We start from the raw sequence: 20,032 nt of genomic DNA, 5'->3' as shown, positions 1-20,032 counted from the left end.
TGCTGTACTGATTGAGTTCCTAATAGGAACAGCTGTCAGAAGGACTTGGAAGGATAAATTTCAAAATCACATTTCCTAGCTGGCAGAGGACTTTCTTCACTTTCTGCACCTATGTACAGAACTTTCTGGGACACAGAGATGGACAGCCCATCAGCCCATGGCATGGCAGCTGCTGCAGCCACACCAGAGCCTGCACAAAATGGTTTTTCCAGAGTCCTGCACTTGAGTCTCACAGTTGTGAAGTCAGGAAAGGCTTTGCTGGAGACTCATGAACAAGCTGTGGGAGAGGAGTGAGAGCTCAATTGAGGGGAACCCACCAAAATGTCCCTCAAGTTCAAACTATCCAAGCAAAGAGCTCAGGTGTGAGCAGAGAACACAGGAGGCAGCAGAGCTGGAGCTCAGCATTGACCTTGGCTGAAAATGGGGAAAGATGACACAGAAAACCAACTCAATTCAAGTTTAGCCCACAGCCAGTGCCCCAGCCTCAGAGCTTCGTGCCCCTCTCAATCTCTACCTATGAATGGAAAAACATCTGGGGAGTTTTGCTCTGCTCCTGATCCCTCCTCGAAATCTTCACATTTGTTTAGAAAGGTCTTCAAAATACATCTTCCAAGGGAACCCGAGCATTTCCAAATTCCTCTCCCTCTTTGCAGAGACCTGCAAGGCCCTGAAGTGACCCACCTTGAGCACTCATGTCCCTGTTTCAATTAGGCAAAGACGGAGAAAAAAACAGTGCTTTTCAATACTTGAAACCAACCAGTTTCAAATAAATATTTAAAACTGTCCTGATTGTTAGATAAGCAGCTTCTGCAAAGAGATTGCAAACGTTGCAACTGTTTTGCCATACGGTCGCCAGCAGCTGGAAGCTCTGAGATGCCCATTTCAATCAGAAATTTTCCATTTCAAATACATTTGGCTGTTTGTTCGTAGTGAGAAATGCTTCCCATTACGAGAGCTTTCAGAAGACCACAAGGAGTGAAGCACAGGTGGCTTTTCTTGAAATGGGGGCAAAGCACAGCTTTCTGTAAACACTCCTTTTGATCAGTAAATAAGTAAGAAAAGGTGCTGTGCCACACTTTCTGCACTGCTATTAGGCAGCTGAGAGGCTCCTGCTAGACCAGACAAAGCCTTCAGTCAGTCCCACAGAATATTCCCAAACAAATGAAAAGAACAGGGGGAGGAATTCACTTTAAAGTGCATTCATTGTACTTTTCATTAAATATAATAATATGCAACAGCTCCTTTGGTGTTGAACGGACAATACTCCTCACTCTTTTTTCATGCCAGCACTTCAACCACTTGTACTTACATTCTTCCACCTAATCATTACCTCGCTGTTGTTAAAATCCATCATGCACTAGGGGCCAAATCTTGAGGTCCCCACTCAAACCCTCACTTAAATGAGCTCTTAGGAGGATTTTTGCATGATTAAGCATCACAGGCTTTTTTCCCCCGAACTGATATTTGAATAAAGAACACAAGAATTGGCCTTGATCATTACCATAATGCTTTCATGTTTTCCACAATGCCACTCAAAAGCCTAAAAATATGGCATAGAAGCCCTGCAGGGAATTAATGCAAAGTGTCTGTATTTGCACCAGGAACCAATTGCTGAAAGAAAAAAAAGGCATATCTGAACTAAACCTGGAGGATGCATTAGCAGAAGCACTTGTGAGCAACTTGCCCTTTAAAGTACGCATGGGACAAATTCATCTCGAGAGTCACTTCAAAGAGAATGGTCTGTAATCAAAATTAATCACAATTAATTTGGCCCCAGGTTTCTGCCACAGAGAGCAGCTCCTGCAGCCAGCGCTGCGGGCAGCGGATGGCAGGGATCACATCCACAGCGTCCACCTCTGCTGATATTGCCAATTCTGCTCTGCTGGTGCCATCCTCAAATGCTGCAACAGGATTCAGGCCAAATTTGCTTATCAGCTCTGAACCATGAGACCAGCCAGCAATATGTGCTGAATGGTGCTCTTTTGGAGGATGTCATCTTTCTATTTATATTACCTAATTCTTCTCCTCCAGCTCCCTGTGGCAAACCAACAGTTGAAATCAGCCAGTAGAAGTTAATAGGGTTATGTAAGTGTCCATTTGCTGTACATATGCTCTCCCCCCTAAGGCAGGCAACCACATGAGAGAGGTGCACCTTCCACTTTTGATGTCTAAGCACATCAGAGTTTTGGAGATGCTTCAGTGTCTCCACCCTCGCTGGAGGAGCTGAGCAAGAGGCAAGCAGCAGAGAACTGTCAGGGGGCAGACTCAGAGCCAGATGAGAGATGCTTCTGGGCTGGACAGGGATCCTTGTCTGCCCCACCAAACCAGGCAATGCCAGCTCCAATGTGGCCCCTCTCAAGGCATTGATGAGTAGATACAACCCTAAAACTTTCTGCCCAGGCTTAATGCCTTGGTCTGCCAGCACAAAAGCAAAACATTTCCTTGATATGGAAAGATGCAGCTTCCCTGCCTCTTGATCCCTCTCAGTCTCTACATCTCTTTCAAAGTAAACTGGGCTTATGGACCTGGATAATACTTCTGTTCCAAAAATATTTAACTTAAAATTAAAAGAAACAATATTAATCTCTGTAATCCATTAATAATCGTACCCTTCACCCCAAGGTATGTAAAAATGGCACAGGCCCCATAATTTGAGGGACTGTTGGCACCAAATCTCTTGCTCTCTGGAAGTATCCAGGGTTCAAAACCTCAGGAAAACTCTCTAGGAAAGCTGAACTTCTTAACTCCAATTTAGTGTTAAAAATATGACATGAAGTTTAAAGTAGTCATTTTAATTATGTATATTCACATTTTTTTCTTTGCTATCCTAGCCTGAAGCTTTGTCAGAATAGAGCTCACCAACATACAGCACTGAGGCTTTACCCACAATCAGAATCTGTAAATTCAGTTCCTCCAAGTGTTCAGCCACATGAAGACAAAACTGATTCCTGCTGCCCCTTCTCCTGTCTTGAATGTGTATTTTGGGAGGTGTATCTTCCCAGAATATAGTAGTATCACTTAGAAAACACCCCAAGTTTTTGCATGTCAATTCCCATGACACATATCCAAGTGAAACCCAGCAATAGCAAATGGAAATGCTGAATTCTTTTCTACACAGCCCTTGCTCCCTCCTGCCAGCAGATGGGCTCTGCTGAACCCAAAGAAGATGATCCGTGCCTGTGTCAGGCTACAACACAGCAGAAAAAGAAGGAGCCATCACAGCAAATGAGGAATGTGTCATTTTCCCCACCTTTTCTTGGATGGTGAAGCAGAAGCACAAGGAAAACAAGCAAATCACTCAGGACCACAGCAAGAATAGCACCAAAGTCCCCAAGCACAGGACACGCTACATACTTGTAGTAACAAAAAATATATCTGTCACTGCATGTCACACGAGCTCATTCAAACTAAAAATTTATCACTTGCTTCGGACTCCAGCCAGGTGACAGCAAATATATCATGGAGCTGTCAACAATCTGCTAATCTGGGCTGTGAAGTGTAGGAATACAAGAAGCTTAAAAATATACTGCTCCTTCAGAAACCATAAATTTTGCTGGCTCTTTCTCACGTACCACTGGGTAATAGGTCTGCTCCAGCTCCTTCACTCCCACCTCCTGCAGTTAAACAGTTTCATTTTGCATGTCTATTTAGAGAGTGACAATCAGCCACACGAGGCAGTCACCCATGGGTATAACTCCAAAGCAGCACAGACCCTCTCTGGCTCTGTGACTGAGAAGAATTACCAGTGGCAGATTTAACTGCAAAGCTGGTACAGAAATCCCAGGACAGACACAGCTAGATTTTCAGAGACAGCTGGAATAACACTCCTGCCCATCTGGAAACCTGAGCTGCTGTGCTCTTTGGAACAGAGAAGAAAGCAAAAAGAAGAGAAGGAAGACCTTTCCTCATCCACCTGCAACCAAACCACGTGTCCAGGCTGTAGCTTTTTGGAGACAGTGCAGAGGATGGCACAGTCCCATGAGTGAACACTCAAGGACTTCAGCTTCCTCTAGCTCATATATTGGACAAAAACTCAAACTGAGGTGGGGGAAGGAGCTCTGATTGTAAACACAGGAGAAGCTTCAAAGAATACCTCACAAATAACAGCTTGTGACACTTCACACTGGGCACATTTCTGGGAGACTACAAACAAAAGCAAACTTCCTTGTTGTCCAAGTCGTGATGCTTTATGGGCAGCAAGCTCACGAAGGTCTGCATGATCCTGCTCAGCCTGGACAGTGCTGCCCCTCCAGCCCTGTGACCTGGCCAGGCTGGAGGAGGCAGCCTGACTCACTGCTCCTCGTGAAAATTCAGCTCTTTAACTGCATTTCTCCTATGCCAAACACCTTGGTGTGCCTGCCATTCTTCATTTCCTCCTCCGGCCACAAACTTCAATTTTCTCTCCTCAGCTCTTAAACAGCGCGTAATTACAACTAATTATCGATCACTGAGGGATTACTAGATGACAAATCCAATTTCCACACTGTTATCCAGCATGACTGACTGGGGTCCAGAGAGGATGAAAGGCTCCTGTGCTGAGGAGAACCCTGCAGGTGTCTGGCCCAGGTAGGACCAGCACTGTCACTGTCACCAGCACTGAACCCACGGGGCTGCAGTGACACAAGACTCCAGAAATCTACACCAAGTGACACTCGCCCCAAATAGATTTACAAGCCTGCAAAAGCTGAGCCTTTTACATCTGTAAATGTATTCAATTTGGCTGCATTTGCACCACTTTTGCATTCCATCTCTGCAGATATCCTCCCGAGCAAGCGAGCTGGCAGCGACATTCAGAGAAACAGCTCATTTCAGTGGCAAAAAACGCCACTCCATTTTCCTCACAGCAAATTTGAAATTTGCATGCTTTGGTGCATCTGCTGATCTCAACAAATTGGATAATGAAGGGAAGGGGAGCAGAGTGCAACCCCGGGGCCCCCAGAACGCAGCTCACACGCAGCCCATTAATGGCATTTGTGAGCTGCAGCAGGCCAGCTCCCCAGGAATCAGGAGTTTGCTGCCACGTGCTCGGGGTTGTACAATAGAGGCACTGTGCACACAGAACATTTAAGAAAAAAATAATTAAAAAGAGAAATCTGAGAGAAAAATACATGGAGCTGCTCAAACATCATCGAACGGAGTAAAAAAAGCAATGTTTTAATAAGAAGTCACATGATGAATTGTTTCCCAGTTGTATTTCAATGGAGTTATTCACATAATTCAAGCAGACACAAATCCCAGTGTGAAAATATCTGTGCTCTTGTAGCCCAGTGGCAGCCCTTCCAGCATGACTTACAACAAAAGGCTGAAAAAGTCCACTCCCCTGGTACACACAAATTGGTTTATTATTAGAGCTCATCCAGCACCATTATTTTCTGACAGTAAATGTGTTTTTAACAGAATTGAAATTGCCGTGAAGAACATTTTTCTTGCAAATGTTTAACTTTTCTTTGGGGAAAAACCACATTTTTGTTTCACGTCTGTTTAACATTAAGATACATTTCCCTTTACATTCTGTTCCAAAGGAAGCACGACACAATTTAGAAAATGCTGCACTAAATCTTCCTAGCTCCTAAAAGAAAAAAAAACCTGAGAATGAGCCTTACATAAAGAAAGATTGCAAGTACCTTACTACAGACTTTATTCATTAAAAAAGACTCAAGTCTATTCTGCTTCTTGTCTATAGAAGTGAAATACGATTTTATTAAATGAAACCCTTAATATGTTTGCTAAGACTCTGTCAGGCTGAACATTAACTACATTTCCACTGTTTTTCAAGTCCGAAGAAGAAAGTTGTTCTGCCAAGAGACAATCTCACTTAGAGCTTCTTAACCTTCAGACCAGCGGGGAAATTTGCTTTATGAAGTGAATTTGCCATATCCAGCTCACACGGGGCGCAGCGCATCCATAAAGAGAAAATGCAACCGCTCTCAGAAATCGTTCAAGGAAGGGAGGGGGGAAATAATAAAGGGATAAATCACAGTACAAGCATTACACTCGGGGTAGGAAATTGCAGCTATGAGCACACCCCAGGTGTGTGCCCAGCCCTGCCCTCCTCACTCGGGACAATCCCTGGGCAGCCCTTGGGTCCCTGCCCTTCGAGGGGCTGGCACTGATGGAACAGCTCCTGAGGGTGCCCGCATGGAGGCATTTCTGTCGGAGGGGATGCTCGGAGCCCTGGGGATCACCAAGGCTGGCTGCTCCGGAGCTCTCCCGGCAGGGCTCGGCTCCAGCACGAGCCCGCTCTGCCCTCTCCTGGGCTGCGCTCGGATCCAGCCCTGCCGGGATGCAGGGCACGGCATCGCCCCTCGGGGGTCGCCCTGATTTTTGTAAGGTTTTCTAAGCCTCCCGATGTTTGCATTCTCGTAGCAAGCTTTCTCACACGCTTTCTGTGAACAACTTATTGTTTTGAGTTCTTTTCTGGAGGAGGAGAAATTTGATGGGCTGTTGGTTTGTCCGGTGTCATTGGAGAGGTGGCGCTTCCACCCTCCAATCCACTGCCACCTTTGGAAATGTATAAAGTCAGAAAATAAACTTCCCTTTTCTACCTTGAGAACAGCAGCATGTTCACATGGTGGTTTTTTGTGTCCTATAGGGACAGGATGGCACCTCCCTGCCCACCAACAGTGCACCACCTGTGGGTACTCTCTGCACCATCCCAAATCCGTCTGCCCTGGTAACACACCCAAGGGACAAAGCAGGAGCTTTTTCCTCACTGGAAAATAACACTTTGAGGGTAGGGGAGGCATTGCCTTCCTCCTTTTGGAAAGCATCTGCTCTTTGAGGTGTATCACTGGAACACGAGCAATAAAAACAGTGATTTGTAAAATGAAAGCAATGACAGACGTTCCTTGTACAAACACTGTGAGACGTTACAGATAAAGTAACGTTACATAAATAGGCCAAGCATTAGAACTATTATCACCAACAACAGCACAGGGGACACAGCAGTTCAGCAAAGGAAGTGAAAAATAGCGGATGTGATTTAAGAGGCAGAGAAAATCTGAGCTGGCAAGTTGTAATTACTGCAGCTGAAAGCCAGCCAGGATCCTGGTTGACTGCCTCCAGGCTTAGGAAATGCAACCCAGAATCTTTAAATGGCCAAATAATTGGGACCTGGGTTTCACGTCCCCAGTGAGACACAGCCATTGATGTGGCCACGCCAAGGTGGAGCTCCAGGAGAACCACAAACACCGTCCTGCCTGGCACTCCGACTGCAGATCCTACAACCAAATATTGACCTGAACCAGGTCTGCTCTGCAAGGTCATTTTTCTTCCCACAGTGGTACAGCTGCAGGGCTCGTTCAACCATTCTTCAGCTTCAGCAGCCTGTAAGCATCTAATGTCTAGTCAAAGGACATCATTCATCCATTTTATGGTTCCCAGAATGCAAAGATATCTACCCAATTTCCTAGGAAACATTAATATTAAAGGATGGCTTTCTCAGCCCAAATCATGCAAGCTGAACAAAGTTCTCCTGACGTTTCATGACAAGGTGATTAATAATACCAAGAAGAAGAATGAAATGATACCAGATTATAAACTATTGTAAATCTTTCAGTCATCCCAGGAATAATGAATGTAGATTTCTTAGGAGAGCAGTACAGATTTAAACAGAATCATTTTAGTTTCCTTGTCAGTCAAGAGACTATTTATGTAATACCAGAGAGAGACAATGAACTCACGTAATGTTAAAGGAGAGTGTAGCACATGTCCTTAAAAACAAAGGATTCCAAAGATCATCCTAAGCTAGAATTTCCAAAATTGTTAAAGAAGATGTTGCACTTCAACCATTATTTTTGATCACTGACCTTCCCTTCTCCAAGCAAGAGCCACAATGAGGAGAATGCAGCTGGACTTCAAATGTCTGAGCTGACAAGACCAACCTTCTCCAAACACTTAATTTAAGGGTATGGTCAAAACTATACTGGCCTAAGAACCCACTGGACCAAAATGCCCCAAACTTCCTTGACGTGGGTTTTGGAGTCAAGCAAAATGCAGATGCAAACTCTCACGAGTTGTTCCACAAATGATGTTAAATTTTCAACCCCCACCTCGAAGCAAAGTTTATGGCCTTACTCTGCTTTTGGCTGCGTGGGGAACCCAGTGCCCTCTGACCCCTTGGGGCAGCCTGTCCTAGACATTACCTCAACACAATAATTAATAAGTAATAATACTGAATTTGAGCTCGTGGAATTTGCACAGGCTAAATGTTCCAAAGAAAAATGAATAATGCATGCAGAAGAGATTCATTTGGGGGAAAAAAAATGTAACTTCAGTTAGAAATAAAGCCCTGGTTGCCTTGGCAAAGAGGATTTAATTGCTGTAATCGCTACATCTCACATAAGGTCGCTGTTTGAGGGAGTCCACAGTACTGCTATTCATTCTGTGGCTGCTCTGTGGCAAATAAAGGACTACTGGTCCCTAGAGCATCAGGGGAATAATTCTGGAAAGGTTTAAATTATTTTTAAAGGGTTATTAGCTTTGGCAAATGAGTCAAAAGTCATCTTAGCCGAGGAGCATAGGTACTTACACCACATTACGGAGATGACAGCAGGAAATGCCACAGTTAAGAGTGTTCTACTGGTGTTACTGCATGCCATTAAAAACAGAGCTCCAAACACGACCGTTCCCTCTCCATCTGTGTCCTGCCCACCCACCCACTCGGGCTTGCCACTGTCCCTAACAAATTTCCCACAGAAGCATGAAGCCAGGACACTGGCACACACACGTGTGCCTTCACACAACCAAATTCTAATCTTTTTACTGGCACAAATCCTAAGGAACTCTACGGAAGTCAATTAAATCACCCCTCTTTTCTGGGTAACACTGAGAAGACTCTGGCCAGGCAAATTAAATTAGAGATGGGCCAGAGCCAAATTCCCAGATCCAAAACTACCCAAAACTCACAATGCCTTTGGATCCAGGTCCAGATTCTCACAGTCTGCTACTGCTTCTCCCTCACCCTCTGCTACCTCCCAGGCCAGGACAAACTTTTCAGGCTGTCCCCAAGCATCACTTGGTGCATTTTATCACCATCCTCCACCAGGGATCTGCATCAAAGTGCTCATGTGTGTGCTCCCCGTGGCTGCTTGGCACATTTCTTGCCCAGACCCTCATTAACTTGAGCAGATGCTTAGAAAGCTCACGAACAAGGCATTGCCTATCCCACACTTCTGCTTCTCTGCCTTTCCCACTTGCTGTCCTCCAGGACCAGCACAGTTAGAGATTTAGTGAAAATGCATTTGAGGACTCCTTCATTAAAACCACAAAAGGCTGGGCCACACAATGAGGACAAAAAGGAACTGAGAAAGTTTGCTTGGCAGGAGATTTTTCAGAAGGATGTAGTGGGGGAACAGGAATGTACATTGTGGTCTTGGTGAGCCATTTGAAGGACAGCAGGGTGGGGCAGAGGGAGGGTGACAAACATGGGGCTGCTTGAGCATGGCTCTCCCAAGAGCACCCTCCTGGGGGATACCCCTGGAGTTACTGCTGCTCAGAACAATTCCTCCTCTGCTGGGAATACAGCATCCTGAGGAGAACAGATTTGAGAGACATTTCCCTTTGATTTCATTGTTGTAACCCCAAGAGAGGGCGAAGCACTGCTGCACCAGGGCACTGACAGCCAGCACTGCCTGGTGTCAGACCAAAAGCTGGGGCAGAGGAGAGAGCCAGAGCACTCAGGAGCAGCTCCCTGGGCTCTGGAAGCTCAAGAAGAGCCCCTGAGTGGTGTCCCCTGTGTCACTCAGCACTGGCCCCACTGCAGGGGCTCTGCCAGCCCGAGGCTGCCCCGTCCTGGCACGGCCACTGCTGCTGCCCACACTGCCAGGGCTGCCAGGAGTGGTGCAAGGAGTGAAATAGCTTTAACTGTAAGCACCATTTGCTGTGCCTCGGAATGGCAGACTCATTTGTCACTGTTTTCTTCTCCTGCAGCTCTTTAGATTCATCTGGGATCCAATAACTTTGTTAATATGATTTCTTTCATAACCTGGCCGAGCACAGCATCCAAGGCAGACGTGGCAGCTATTTGAAGCATTAAATACCTCACACAGCACAGCTCCCTGCTCTGCCTTGTCCAAAACCATTTCTTACGAGTCTTTTATTGACATAAATTGCATGGGGAGCAGGAGCAGCACCCAAAACAAGAAGATATGTTGACAATTTTCTCGCAATATTTGGTTTCCTGCTCTTTCTGAGAACCCTTTCTCCCCAGAGCTGTCAGCAAACTATCACACTGGCCTTCTTCTATCAGAGCATGCAAAAACTCATGGGTAAACACAAGGACAAAAGCAACTCTCTGTTGCATCAGGGGAACGTGAAGAAATTGAGATCAATGTGCTCGCTCAAAGCAATACTTCATCAGCTTCACGGGAGAGTAATCTGGTTTGTACCAGGATAAAATGACAGCAATGCATGGCCTAAAACATCTCAGGAAAAAAGGAAATTTCAAAGTAGAGGCATTTTTCTACTTTTAATACTATTCATTACTCTGAACGTAATGAATAGAAGGAGAAGTAACTGCATCAAGGACCGAATCACTGTTGTGTCTGACTTGTTTAAACCAGACTGTGATTTACTGCACTGCCAGCTAATGAAGAGCTGTACAAGGAGCTGATCAATGCCATCATTGTCTGGCAGCACAAAGCAGGGACTACTCAGCATATTGTCCAAAACAAAGGCTCCCCCCAAGCTCCCCGCCAGGGACTTGTTTATGAGGACACAGAGTTTGCAGAGAGCCACAGTGTGCCCCAAACTTGAAATGATCACTGCAAGACAGGAACCTCTGCTGACCTGTGTTTCCAACCTGAGTACAAGGTAAAAAATAAAAGAAATGGATGTAGAAACGGAAGACAGCTGTAAGACAAACATTAAATTGCCCTTTGTGATAGTGTGGATTTAAGCAGTTTTGTCACCCCAAGGCAGCTTTGTGTTCATTAACGGAGGTAACTGAACTCAGAGCTGGCTGCTCACAGGCAAAACTCAGCTTCTAATTCCATCTTCTGTGGTTTCCCTTCCCATTTCAGAGCTGCACCAACATTAATCACAGCAAAGGTAAGACAGGATAGCCCCCAGCAAAAGCAAGTTCTGGAGAAGAGCAGTGAGCTGGCTGCACAGGCTGAGCCTTTGGGGCCCCTGTGATGCTGCTCCCACCCAAAGGGATCCCCAACCCCATCCCAGGCAGGCTCAGCACCAGGGGAAGGTGAAGCACAGCCTGTCCCTTGCTCAGTGCACCAGGCAGTGCTGACAGTGCTCTGCACATCCACACCTGGCCCTGCAGCAAGCAGCGAGCTCTGCAGGAGCTGCCTGCAGTTAATTAGCAGGAGCTGTCATGTCAAAGCTTCTGGAGATGAGGTTCAGCTCACAACAAGCTTGTAGAACCCGAACCATTTAGAAATGTAAAATCCCTTCCCATTACCATCAACAAGGCAGAGTTTGTGTGGAGTCACGTGGCATATTGGCACCTTGCAGATCTATGGGGAGTGCTGTTCACATCCTCTCCCTTTGCAGAGCACAGCAATGCCTGCTGACACTGGCAGGCAAGAGCCTGCCAGGGCTCCTCTCATTTGTCAAATGAGCTCAAACAAGATGCAGAGCCACCAGTGACACAGCACCACGAGCCATGAGACACCTGCTCGTGCACCAAACAACTTAGAATAAACACAACTACCTCTCTTTTCCTACTTGATGGTTCTGGATATGAGATACAGCAAATTAATTTACATGACATTGCCAGATCCCTACTGCTCACAGGTGCAGATGAATGAGATAGCTGAGGTGCTGGAATTCAGGGCTTGAATGGAAGGAGAAGCAGGCTTTCAAGGCAAACCAAACACCTTTTCCAGTGGGAAGTGGATCCTTGTTTCATTCCAGCTGTACTCAGTGTTCTGACACACACATGAAATATTCCCCAAGCACCAAAATTAAAAACAACTGGCAAATGCTTCAGTGGAAAAACACTGGTGGAATACATACACAGGCTAAATATTTGTAATAAATTCTGCATTTTGATCCACCCTCCCCTCCAACTCGTACAAACATTTCCCCACTCCCATGAGAGAAGAGAAGACCCCTGGGCCCAGGCTGTGGAGGCCAAGGGAAGGAGCAGGCAGTGGGAACATCTGCCACGGCCCCCAGGACCCTGCCCCATGCTCCTTGCCCTTGCCAGCAGCTGCAGGCAGCACAGGAGCCTGGCGTGGGCACAAAGCAGCACAGGACCCCTTCTGCAGGGCAACAGACATTTCCACCAGGAAACATCTCAATTAAAACCCCGTTTTATCACCACGAGGCTGCCATCCCATCTGGAAGGGCTTCCAAGCCAATATCCAACAATTCCCAGGGCTTCTCTGCCACTGGAGCTGCTGCTCTGCCTGTGCAGTGATCATGGACAGCTGATTATTGCAGCACATAGTTGACCTTTATCTAAAATTCCATTAAAAAGCTTTATTGACTGTAGTCTTGCAGGCTCTTTCAGGATTCACTGGGTCATTTATTCCCTGCCGGAGATCCGTTGATTTCTAAGCTTTTAGAATAGCTCCAGCTCTAAGGAGGAGTGGTTTTTTTTCGTCATTTTGAACTGGTTTTAAGGCTGTGTGAGGGGGTGGTTTCTTTTCTTCTCCCTCTCCAGGGTGGTTAGGGCAGAGGAGGTTATCTTGAGGCACGTGAGGAGGAGAGAGAAGCTGCCAGGGTGGCACAATGATTTCCAGGCTGGTTCATGGATATGGATCCAGCAGCTCCCAGGGGAAAAAAAATCTTTTTCCCTTCAGCCAAGACAGATTCAGGTCTAACTTCTTCAAACAGCATCCATGTGAAATTTGTAACTCCATACCATCATGTCAGGTTTTCATCAGCTGCAGCCAATTTTTCTGGGCTACAAGCCGGCCTCAAACAGAAATAAGAAAAATAAAAGAATGTTTCAACCTTTCCTGAAAGAGAATTTATAGAAATGGTTCATTCAAGCAAAAAAAAAACCATTCTGGTGACAGCTCCCCCAGGCCTCATAGGAGTGTCCTGGAAGGATATTAATCCCTTTCCTATTCAGTAACAAAAAGAAAAGAAAATAGTGGGAGGAAGACAATACAGGCACCAAATGAAGCAGGAGATCTGGAAAAAGAAATACTGTGAATCTGTCTTGGAGGAATATGAGATTGTGCATAAGTACTTGGGGACTGGATGTTGCACAGACAGATCTGGCATTTCCAGACTTAGCAGCGCTGGATATTTTTATTAACATTACGTATCACTGTTTCATATTTACATTTAGTTCCATGTGCATCCAGAGAGGAAAGAGAAACCAAAAATTTTAACATTCATCTTGGGTTTATTAAAATTTTCGACTAAAACCCAAATTCTTCCCAAGCCACCAGTAATGGTTTATTTCTGTGATTATTTCTAAATCTGAACCAGCATTTCAGATTTCAGAAGAGTATTTTTGGGGTTTTTTTCCTTTCTCAACGCTTTGATTTCTGCTGAATGTTCATCCTAAACGATGTTCCAGTGAATCACGTCTTTCTCTCCCCGGTGACAATCCCAGTGACAGAGCTCCCCATTCCCAGCAGCTTGCTCAGGAGCGGTGAAGGCCATGTGGAGCCTCCTCCTCACAGGCAGCCAGGCTGCATTCCCCACAGTCTGTACTCTCATTTTCTATGCATTTCCGGATCCAAAACCTTCTGTTTTCTTTCCCTTGTTTGCTCTTGGCAGCTATTGGCAGGAGACATCCTCTTAATGATCTTTTTCTGGCCTTCTAGACGACTGCTCAGACTTCTCCAGATCTTTCATTATTAACGCAGAAGCCTTGTAAGTCACTTTTAATGGTCTGTGCAATTTTTATTCCTTAGCAGGAGACATCACCTCCTCCATATGGATACATGTTTATTAATATAAATCCTTAATATCAATCTGCTTAGTGAGAATAATCAGGAAGGGTCTCCTGGCATGTGTTACACCTTGTCCTGGTTCACGCCCCAGCCCAAAGGCAATCTTTGTGCTGCTCTGCGTGGAGCAGGGCAGGCAGGAGTGGATAATCCTTCTCCTGAGGCTGCCAAGGGACAGTGATGTCCCTGAGCAGGGTTCTGCCATCCCCCTGCAGCCACTGCTGCTTCCATTCCCCTTCCCAGGGTTCATGGCCTGCTCTCAGCCCTCGCTGTTACTCCTGGAATTTCTCCCATCTGCAGCTCCATCCTGACCAGGCACAAAAGAAGGATGGCTCCTTGCTGGTGGGGAGTGTAAGGAATGCCAACAAACCCACATTTTGTGTGTGACAGTTTGCTGGTAATGCTCAGCTTTCAGGAGCAGCACATCCTCACTGACAGCTTAGATGGGGAGACTTGGAAAACAGGCCAAAAATCCATTGGTTACTCCTAAAGAGGCTGTCCTCATTTCTTTCCTATAACCAAGGGCAATTGTCCATTTATTTCATTAAACGTTCTCCTGCTGTACAAATTGACTCCCATTTTTCTTTTAAATACATCCTCTGAGTCTCAAGATGGAGTTAAATAATAACAAACACCACAGAAGAAATAGAAACCATTCCCAGTGCTATTAGATGAGATTTCTGTTCTTCCAGTTGAGCAGGAATTGTTTTCTCCTGTCTCTTTTATAACTCCTCCATGTACCAGGAGACAACTTCTGTTTAGCAATTAGCACTAAAGTTGCTGTTACCCCTTCTGTAGTCACGATTTCCATCTTTTCTTTTCTCATCTACTACATTTCATCTAAGTTTGTTAGTGAAGAAGGAAACTCCAGCACATCAAAGGACAAAAAGTGCCTGAAAATTTGTGACACTGAAGTGTGTATGAGTCCTGCTGGAATCTCAAACCTGTCCTTCATTTTTACCCCTTTTTTTTTTTTAACAAGGTGGCCCATAAAAGAGTTTAATCATGGCAGCATAGCCCATTTCACCTACCTTTACAGTTAAACTATGCTTAGTGACAAACCACCAAACATAATGGGCAGAATTTATCTTCCCAGATGGTGAATTTTGCAGTACAGATCAGACCAGCAAGGCCACAAATTAATCTCCAGTGTCATAAGCATTTCATCACACACGTGTATGGATCATCTGTCAACAAAGGCAGCACAGGCACAGCAAAGGCACTAACTGCACACTGTGTCCCCAAATTCTGCCCCTTGACACATCTGTGTCCTTCACTGGCACCAAGCCACGCTGGCTGCATTCCAGTAGGAAAAGAAACAAATGTTTGGGTTTTTTTCTTTAAAAAAGTGTTTTTCTTTAAAACACTTTTTTTGTGTTTGTTTTGTGTTTTTCTTTAAAACACAGCACCACCAGAGCTCCAACTCCACCTGAAATTCAAGTTATTGAACGAAAATAACCAAGCAAGACTTAGCTCAAGCCAAGCAAAACCAGTTTGGAGTGATGGAAGGGACTGGAAGTGGTAGCTGGAGCTTCACAAACAAGCTGCAGTGTCACCTTGCAAGGACAGGACTGGGAGGACAGGGGTCAAACAAGGGGGTGTCTCTCAGCACAGCTCATTGCTGAATCAAGGAACTGCTCCCAACTGCTTTTCAGTTTCCAAGCTTGGTTAAGAATCACAGATTTCACCAAAACAAAAAAAATAATCAGCTCCCATATGAGAATTGAAGTCAGCTCTGCTAGGAAAAATCCAGCATAAAATAAAATACTATGCAACACAGCATGAAATAGTAAAGAGGTGCATAAAATTGAGCATATCTGCTCCTCTGCATCTTGTCAGAGCTCAAGGCTGTGCTGAGAATGACTTGGTTTTGATGTATCCTCTCATATGAGCCAGACCCTGCTACACTTACAACAGATATGATGAAAAACTATCAGTTATATTAGGCAAAAATATATTTCCCAAGGCAAACATTCACTTCAATGTATTTTTCTCTGGCTATAACACACAGAAATTCTAGGTGTATGAGAACCTTCTGGGTTTTCACAGACATTAACACTGAGCAGAAAACCAGGGAAAGCTGGTGAGGGAAACTGCATAAATTAGATGTAGGCACTATGGTGCTTGTATTTCCCTCAGCATCGTTCCCTGCCTTCCATGTAAACTTCAGCTGAAAATCTCCCCATGGACCCAACATACATCATTCCAAATAATCACAGCAACAGTTGCAGGTATCTTTCCATTCTAAAGAGCAGGTGAAGCACCATCAGAATTGCATTCTGCCTCTCACTTTCAGCATTCAACTGAAGGGTAAATAGAAATACTTTCAGTTTCTCTGATGAAAAGCACAATGCAAGCAAAGCCAAATAAAAGCCCAGACAGGCTAGACTACAGAGAGCCAACAGTGAATTTTCCAAGGAAATATTTCTGGGCACGTAAAACATGCTGATTTATTGTACCAGAAACATTTCCTGGAGATGAACAGACTCCATACACTTTTGAGAGAAGGAAATCCCCATGGAAACCTGACTGCCTTCCCAGCAGCTCGGGAGCACTGAGATGGACCTTCCACATGTTGGGAGAGCACCTGGCAGCTGGAGCCATGCAAACCCCCTGGGCTGTGGGACATGGGGAGCTCCCAGCAGCAGCCAGGCTCTTGTGGATCATCCTGGGGCTCCCCAGCCTGGGAGCTGCTCCCTCCATTTCTGCTTCCCTAAAAACCCAGCTCAGTCACTTGCTCAGTGCTTCCAGGACTCATTTTGCTTTTGAAAGACAGCATTTCAAAAGTGTCTCTGCAAGAAGTTTTTGATTATTTCCTGGCCAGCAGAAATATCAAAACTCTACCCTTGCACCATTTGTTACGAGGTAAATGCTATTTTAGAAATTCCAGTGGAAAGAAAACATCCTCAGCTTAGGATAGGTTGTCTCTAATACCCTGGGAATTTTATCTGTGGTGTGGGGAAGAGAACAAAACCCTGAGAATTAAGAGCTGATGTTAAATCCTTGCAGAGCCTTAGGCAAATTCTATAATCTCTCTGCTATAGCACCGGGGATCAATACACGCCTGCTGAGACCCGCCTGCTCCGTGAGGCCAGTCCATCTACTGACGTGGATGCTGGCCAAATCCATATTTAACAAATTAAAAACACTAAATCCACGGAAGAGCATGAATAAGTTGTGTTTAAAGGAAGCCCCTTCCTGACCCAAACCTTTTAAAGTTTGGTTAAACCCCATTATATTTCTCACACTTTTCCCCCATTAGCAGCGCTGTGCTGCGAATCACTTGTCCCCATTCAAGCAGAAATCTGTAAGTTTATTAATATGCATGTGCTATTTCACAAATGCTGAATGATTTGAAAGTGCTGCATAAGGTTTGCTGTCTGTTTTCTCAACATCTGTCCCCAAAGTGCACTTCTGTCACGTTCTGCTCCCATCCTTCTCGGATCAAAACTTGGAAGTGAGGCACGGATCTGCTCTGAGGTTTCCTTGCACAGGCTGCAGCCCCTTCTCTCCCAAGAGCCTCACATCCTTACAGCAGATGACACTTTCCAATTACCTTTTGGCCCTTTTATTCCCCCAGTTTGGCTCACATTTCTCTCTGAATTTGGTCCCTGTGCAGCTCTGAATGCACAGTCTGACAGCTAAGGACAGAACAAATATGCAGCACTAACCCTCGGGGTGGTTTGAAATGCCTGAATTCTCCTATTACAGGCAGATTCACAAGGAAAGGTCAACAGAGAGTCCCCAAACTTAAAACAAAAATGGGCCACGAAACAAGCAGTCAAAAGCTTGAAGAAGCAGGAAAGGCTGATCTTATAGAAAAACTGGAGCCAACTTGCAGAGTTTAGCCCCAAATCCTGGCTCTGCCAAAGGATTCCTACGCAGGCTGAGCTCATTTCCTCACCTCTCAGCTCCTCTGTGCAATGCAACAAGAGTTCTCACCACATTTGACCTGTGCAGGATGTAGCCTGCATTTTGGAAAGATGATGATGCTAATGTCGATATAAACAGAGGGAACTTCACCAAAGAATCAGAAAACCATCCTGCAAACTCTTTAGCAAAACATATTGCAGCAGTTACCCTTACCATGGTCCAGATAATTCAAGACTATCTATAGTTTTAACCTGTTGAAGAGGAAGTGCAGAATTTCTCTCATGACAACAGTAAATATAATCAAAGATTTACACCCAGCATTGATTTGCTCCTATTTGTTTTGAATACAACACTTGAAAATTTCTCTTACCTTAATACAAACTGGTCTGCTAGAGAGTAATCATCCAGGAAAACGTGGAAGGTCACAATGTCACCCTCTCTGACTGGGCTGAGTGGTAAGTGAATAATGATATTTTCATCCACCCTCAGTGAAGATTGCTTTAATTTGTCTTGATTTGGGTAAACAACGATGCTACCAATCCTCTCCATAGCGGACAAAGCTTGGTGCTCATTCTCTTCACCTGTGTGGATATTGTTTTCCCATTTTGCATCCTCCGGAGAACATTCCCCATCCACTGCATAAATCTTATAGAAGAGCTCCACAGTAATCCCTTCCAGGGAGGCTGTTTCCTCTGGAACCATGGGTGGAGGGGAGCTGAACCAGCTGGGAGACAGCTCCAGCTCCACAACACATAATCCCAGGTGGCCTGTCAGTCTGCAGCTGGCCACCACCTCTCTGGACTCCAGGAAAGCAAACATCTTCACACAAGGCAGCATCTCCTCAGAGTCGTAGTCATCCCAGTCCTTCCCCGCAATGTAGAACAAGGTCTGTATTTTAGGTTTGTTGGAATAGATTGAGCTGTTGATTATGTGGGATTTTAATTTCCAATTAAAAGTGAATTTATTTGTGAAACCAAAAGATGCAGAAGTCAGCATGAGGTCCAAGGGAACGGGTTGTTCAACAGAAAAGGGTCCATACGTGGCATTTAGGACAGGTGGCTGTTTGGCTTTGTATATAAAGAATGAATCCACCCTAGACTGCAAACTGGAGTTCCTCATGATATCCTGGTTGGCTTCCTTGAGGAAGAAGAAAGTATCAGCGTTGGAGATGTGAGGGCTCGCAGGGAGATAGGTTGGCAGGTTTGAGAATCTCTGGATGCTGTCCATGATCCCTCCTCGGCTCTCCACCACTGCAGGCCAAAGAGAAAAGGAAACAGAAAGAAACTCAAATGTTTGCTTAGCACGGCCCTCAGCTTCTGACAAAAGCAATTACAGGAGACCAATCCTGCTGGCCACAATTAGAGCACAATCTGACACAGAACCATGGAACAACACTTGCATCGCTGTGCAGCTCCCTCTCCACCTTCCCTGTGGGAATCTATAGGATTAGAGATTCTAATCCTATAGAATTCCAGGGAATTCCACTTCCCCAGCCTGTTATCTACTGAAAACTCTATTAATCAAGAACTGGCTACCACAGAGAGAGGACTGACTGGCCAGATCCCAAACTAACTTCCCAAACTTTTTCCTGGCAGTCTATTACTTTGTTTCTTTTATCATCAGATCAAACTTTCAGCTTCTCCTCACCCTTGTTTCAATGTGCCTAAGAAACTGACATATTGAATATTAGTAGCAGTAAAACGGAACAGTTTAAGCAGTAAAAACTGAACATTTCCTTTAATCTACCATCACTAACACACAAAGCAATGGGGGTTGAACATCTGCATCACTCCCAATCCATTCTGCCAGGTCAGCAGCTTGGAAGTTGGTGAGAACCTGATAAAAGCTTCATGTTCTTGAAACCAAAACTTTTCACACTAAAAAATATGGGGTTTGATAGAGGTCTCAGTGGGAGGGATTTAGAGGCAAGAGACAACTTGAGAGAAGGAGAAATCCTTTACACACAGAAGGTTCTCAGACACTTAGAAGGATTTTTTGGTTTAATTCCTGAGGAGAATAAAACACATTTGGAAACCACAGAAGTTTCTCTACATCACAATGGTCAATCCTCCAGCCAGCACTGAGCGATTTTTCCTAAGAAATAAAATGTTCCAGAGGGAGGGAGGGATCAAACAGACACCTTTGGTTTGGGCTGATCTCTAATTAATAGTGAGATATATTCAGTCTGGGCTGTGATCCTACCAGAAACAGTGGCTCTTTCAAACTATCAATTCATACCCAACAAAAAGACGGTGAATCCGAGCTCCTGGGACTGCCTCAGAGGAAACAAA

At 45.0% G+C, this 20,032-nt stretch overlaps 1 protein-coding gene across 1 annotated transcript in view; it reads right to left on the bottom strand.

Moving 5' to 3' along the window:
- TMEM132B (transmembrane protein 132B) overlaps positions 1-20,032 on the bottom strand; it is a 212,723-nt gene that overhangs the window by 133,867 nt on the left and 58,824 nt on the right. The window contains exon 2 of the mRNA XM_064392024.1: positions 18,112-18,991. Within this exon, the coding sequence (XP_064248094.1) occupies positions 18,112-18,991 (880 nt within the window). The remainder of the gene's footprint in view (positions 1-18,111; positions 18,992-20,032) is intronic.

The sequence above is a fragment of the Passer domesticus genome, chromosome 17 (assembly GCF_036417665.1).
Source record: "Passer domesticus isolate bPasDom1 chromosome 17, bPasDom1.hap1, whole genome shotgun sequence".
Taxonomy (NCBI): domain Eukaryota; kingdom Metazoa; phylum Chordata; class Aves; order Passeriformes; family Passeridae; genus Passer; species Passer domesticus.
This window is presented reverse-complemented; position numbering and strand designations above follow the sequence as displayed.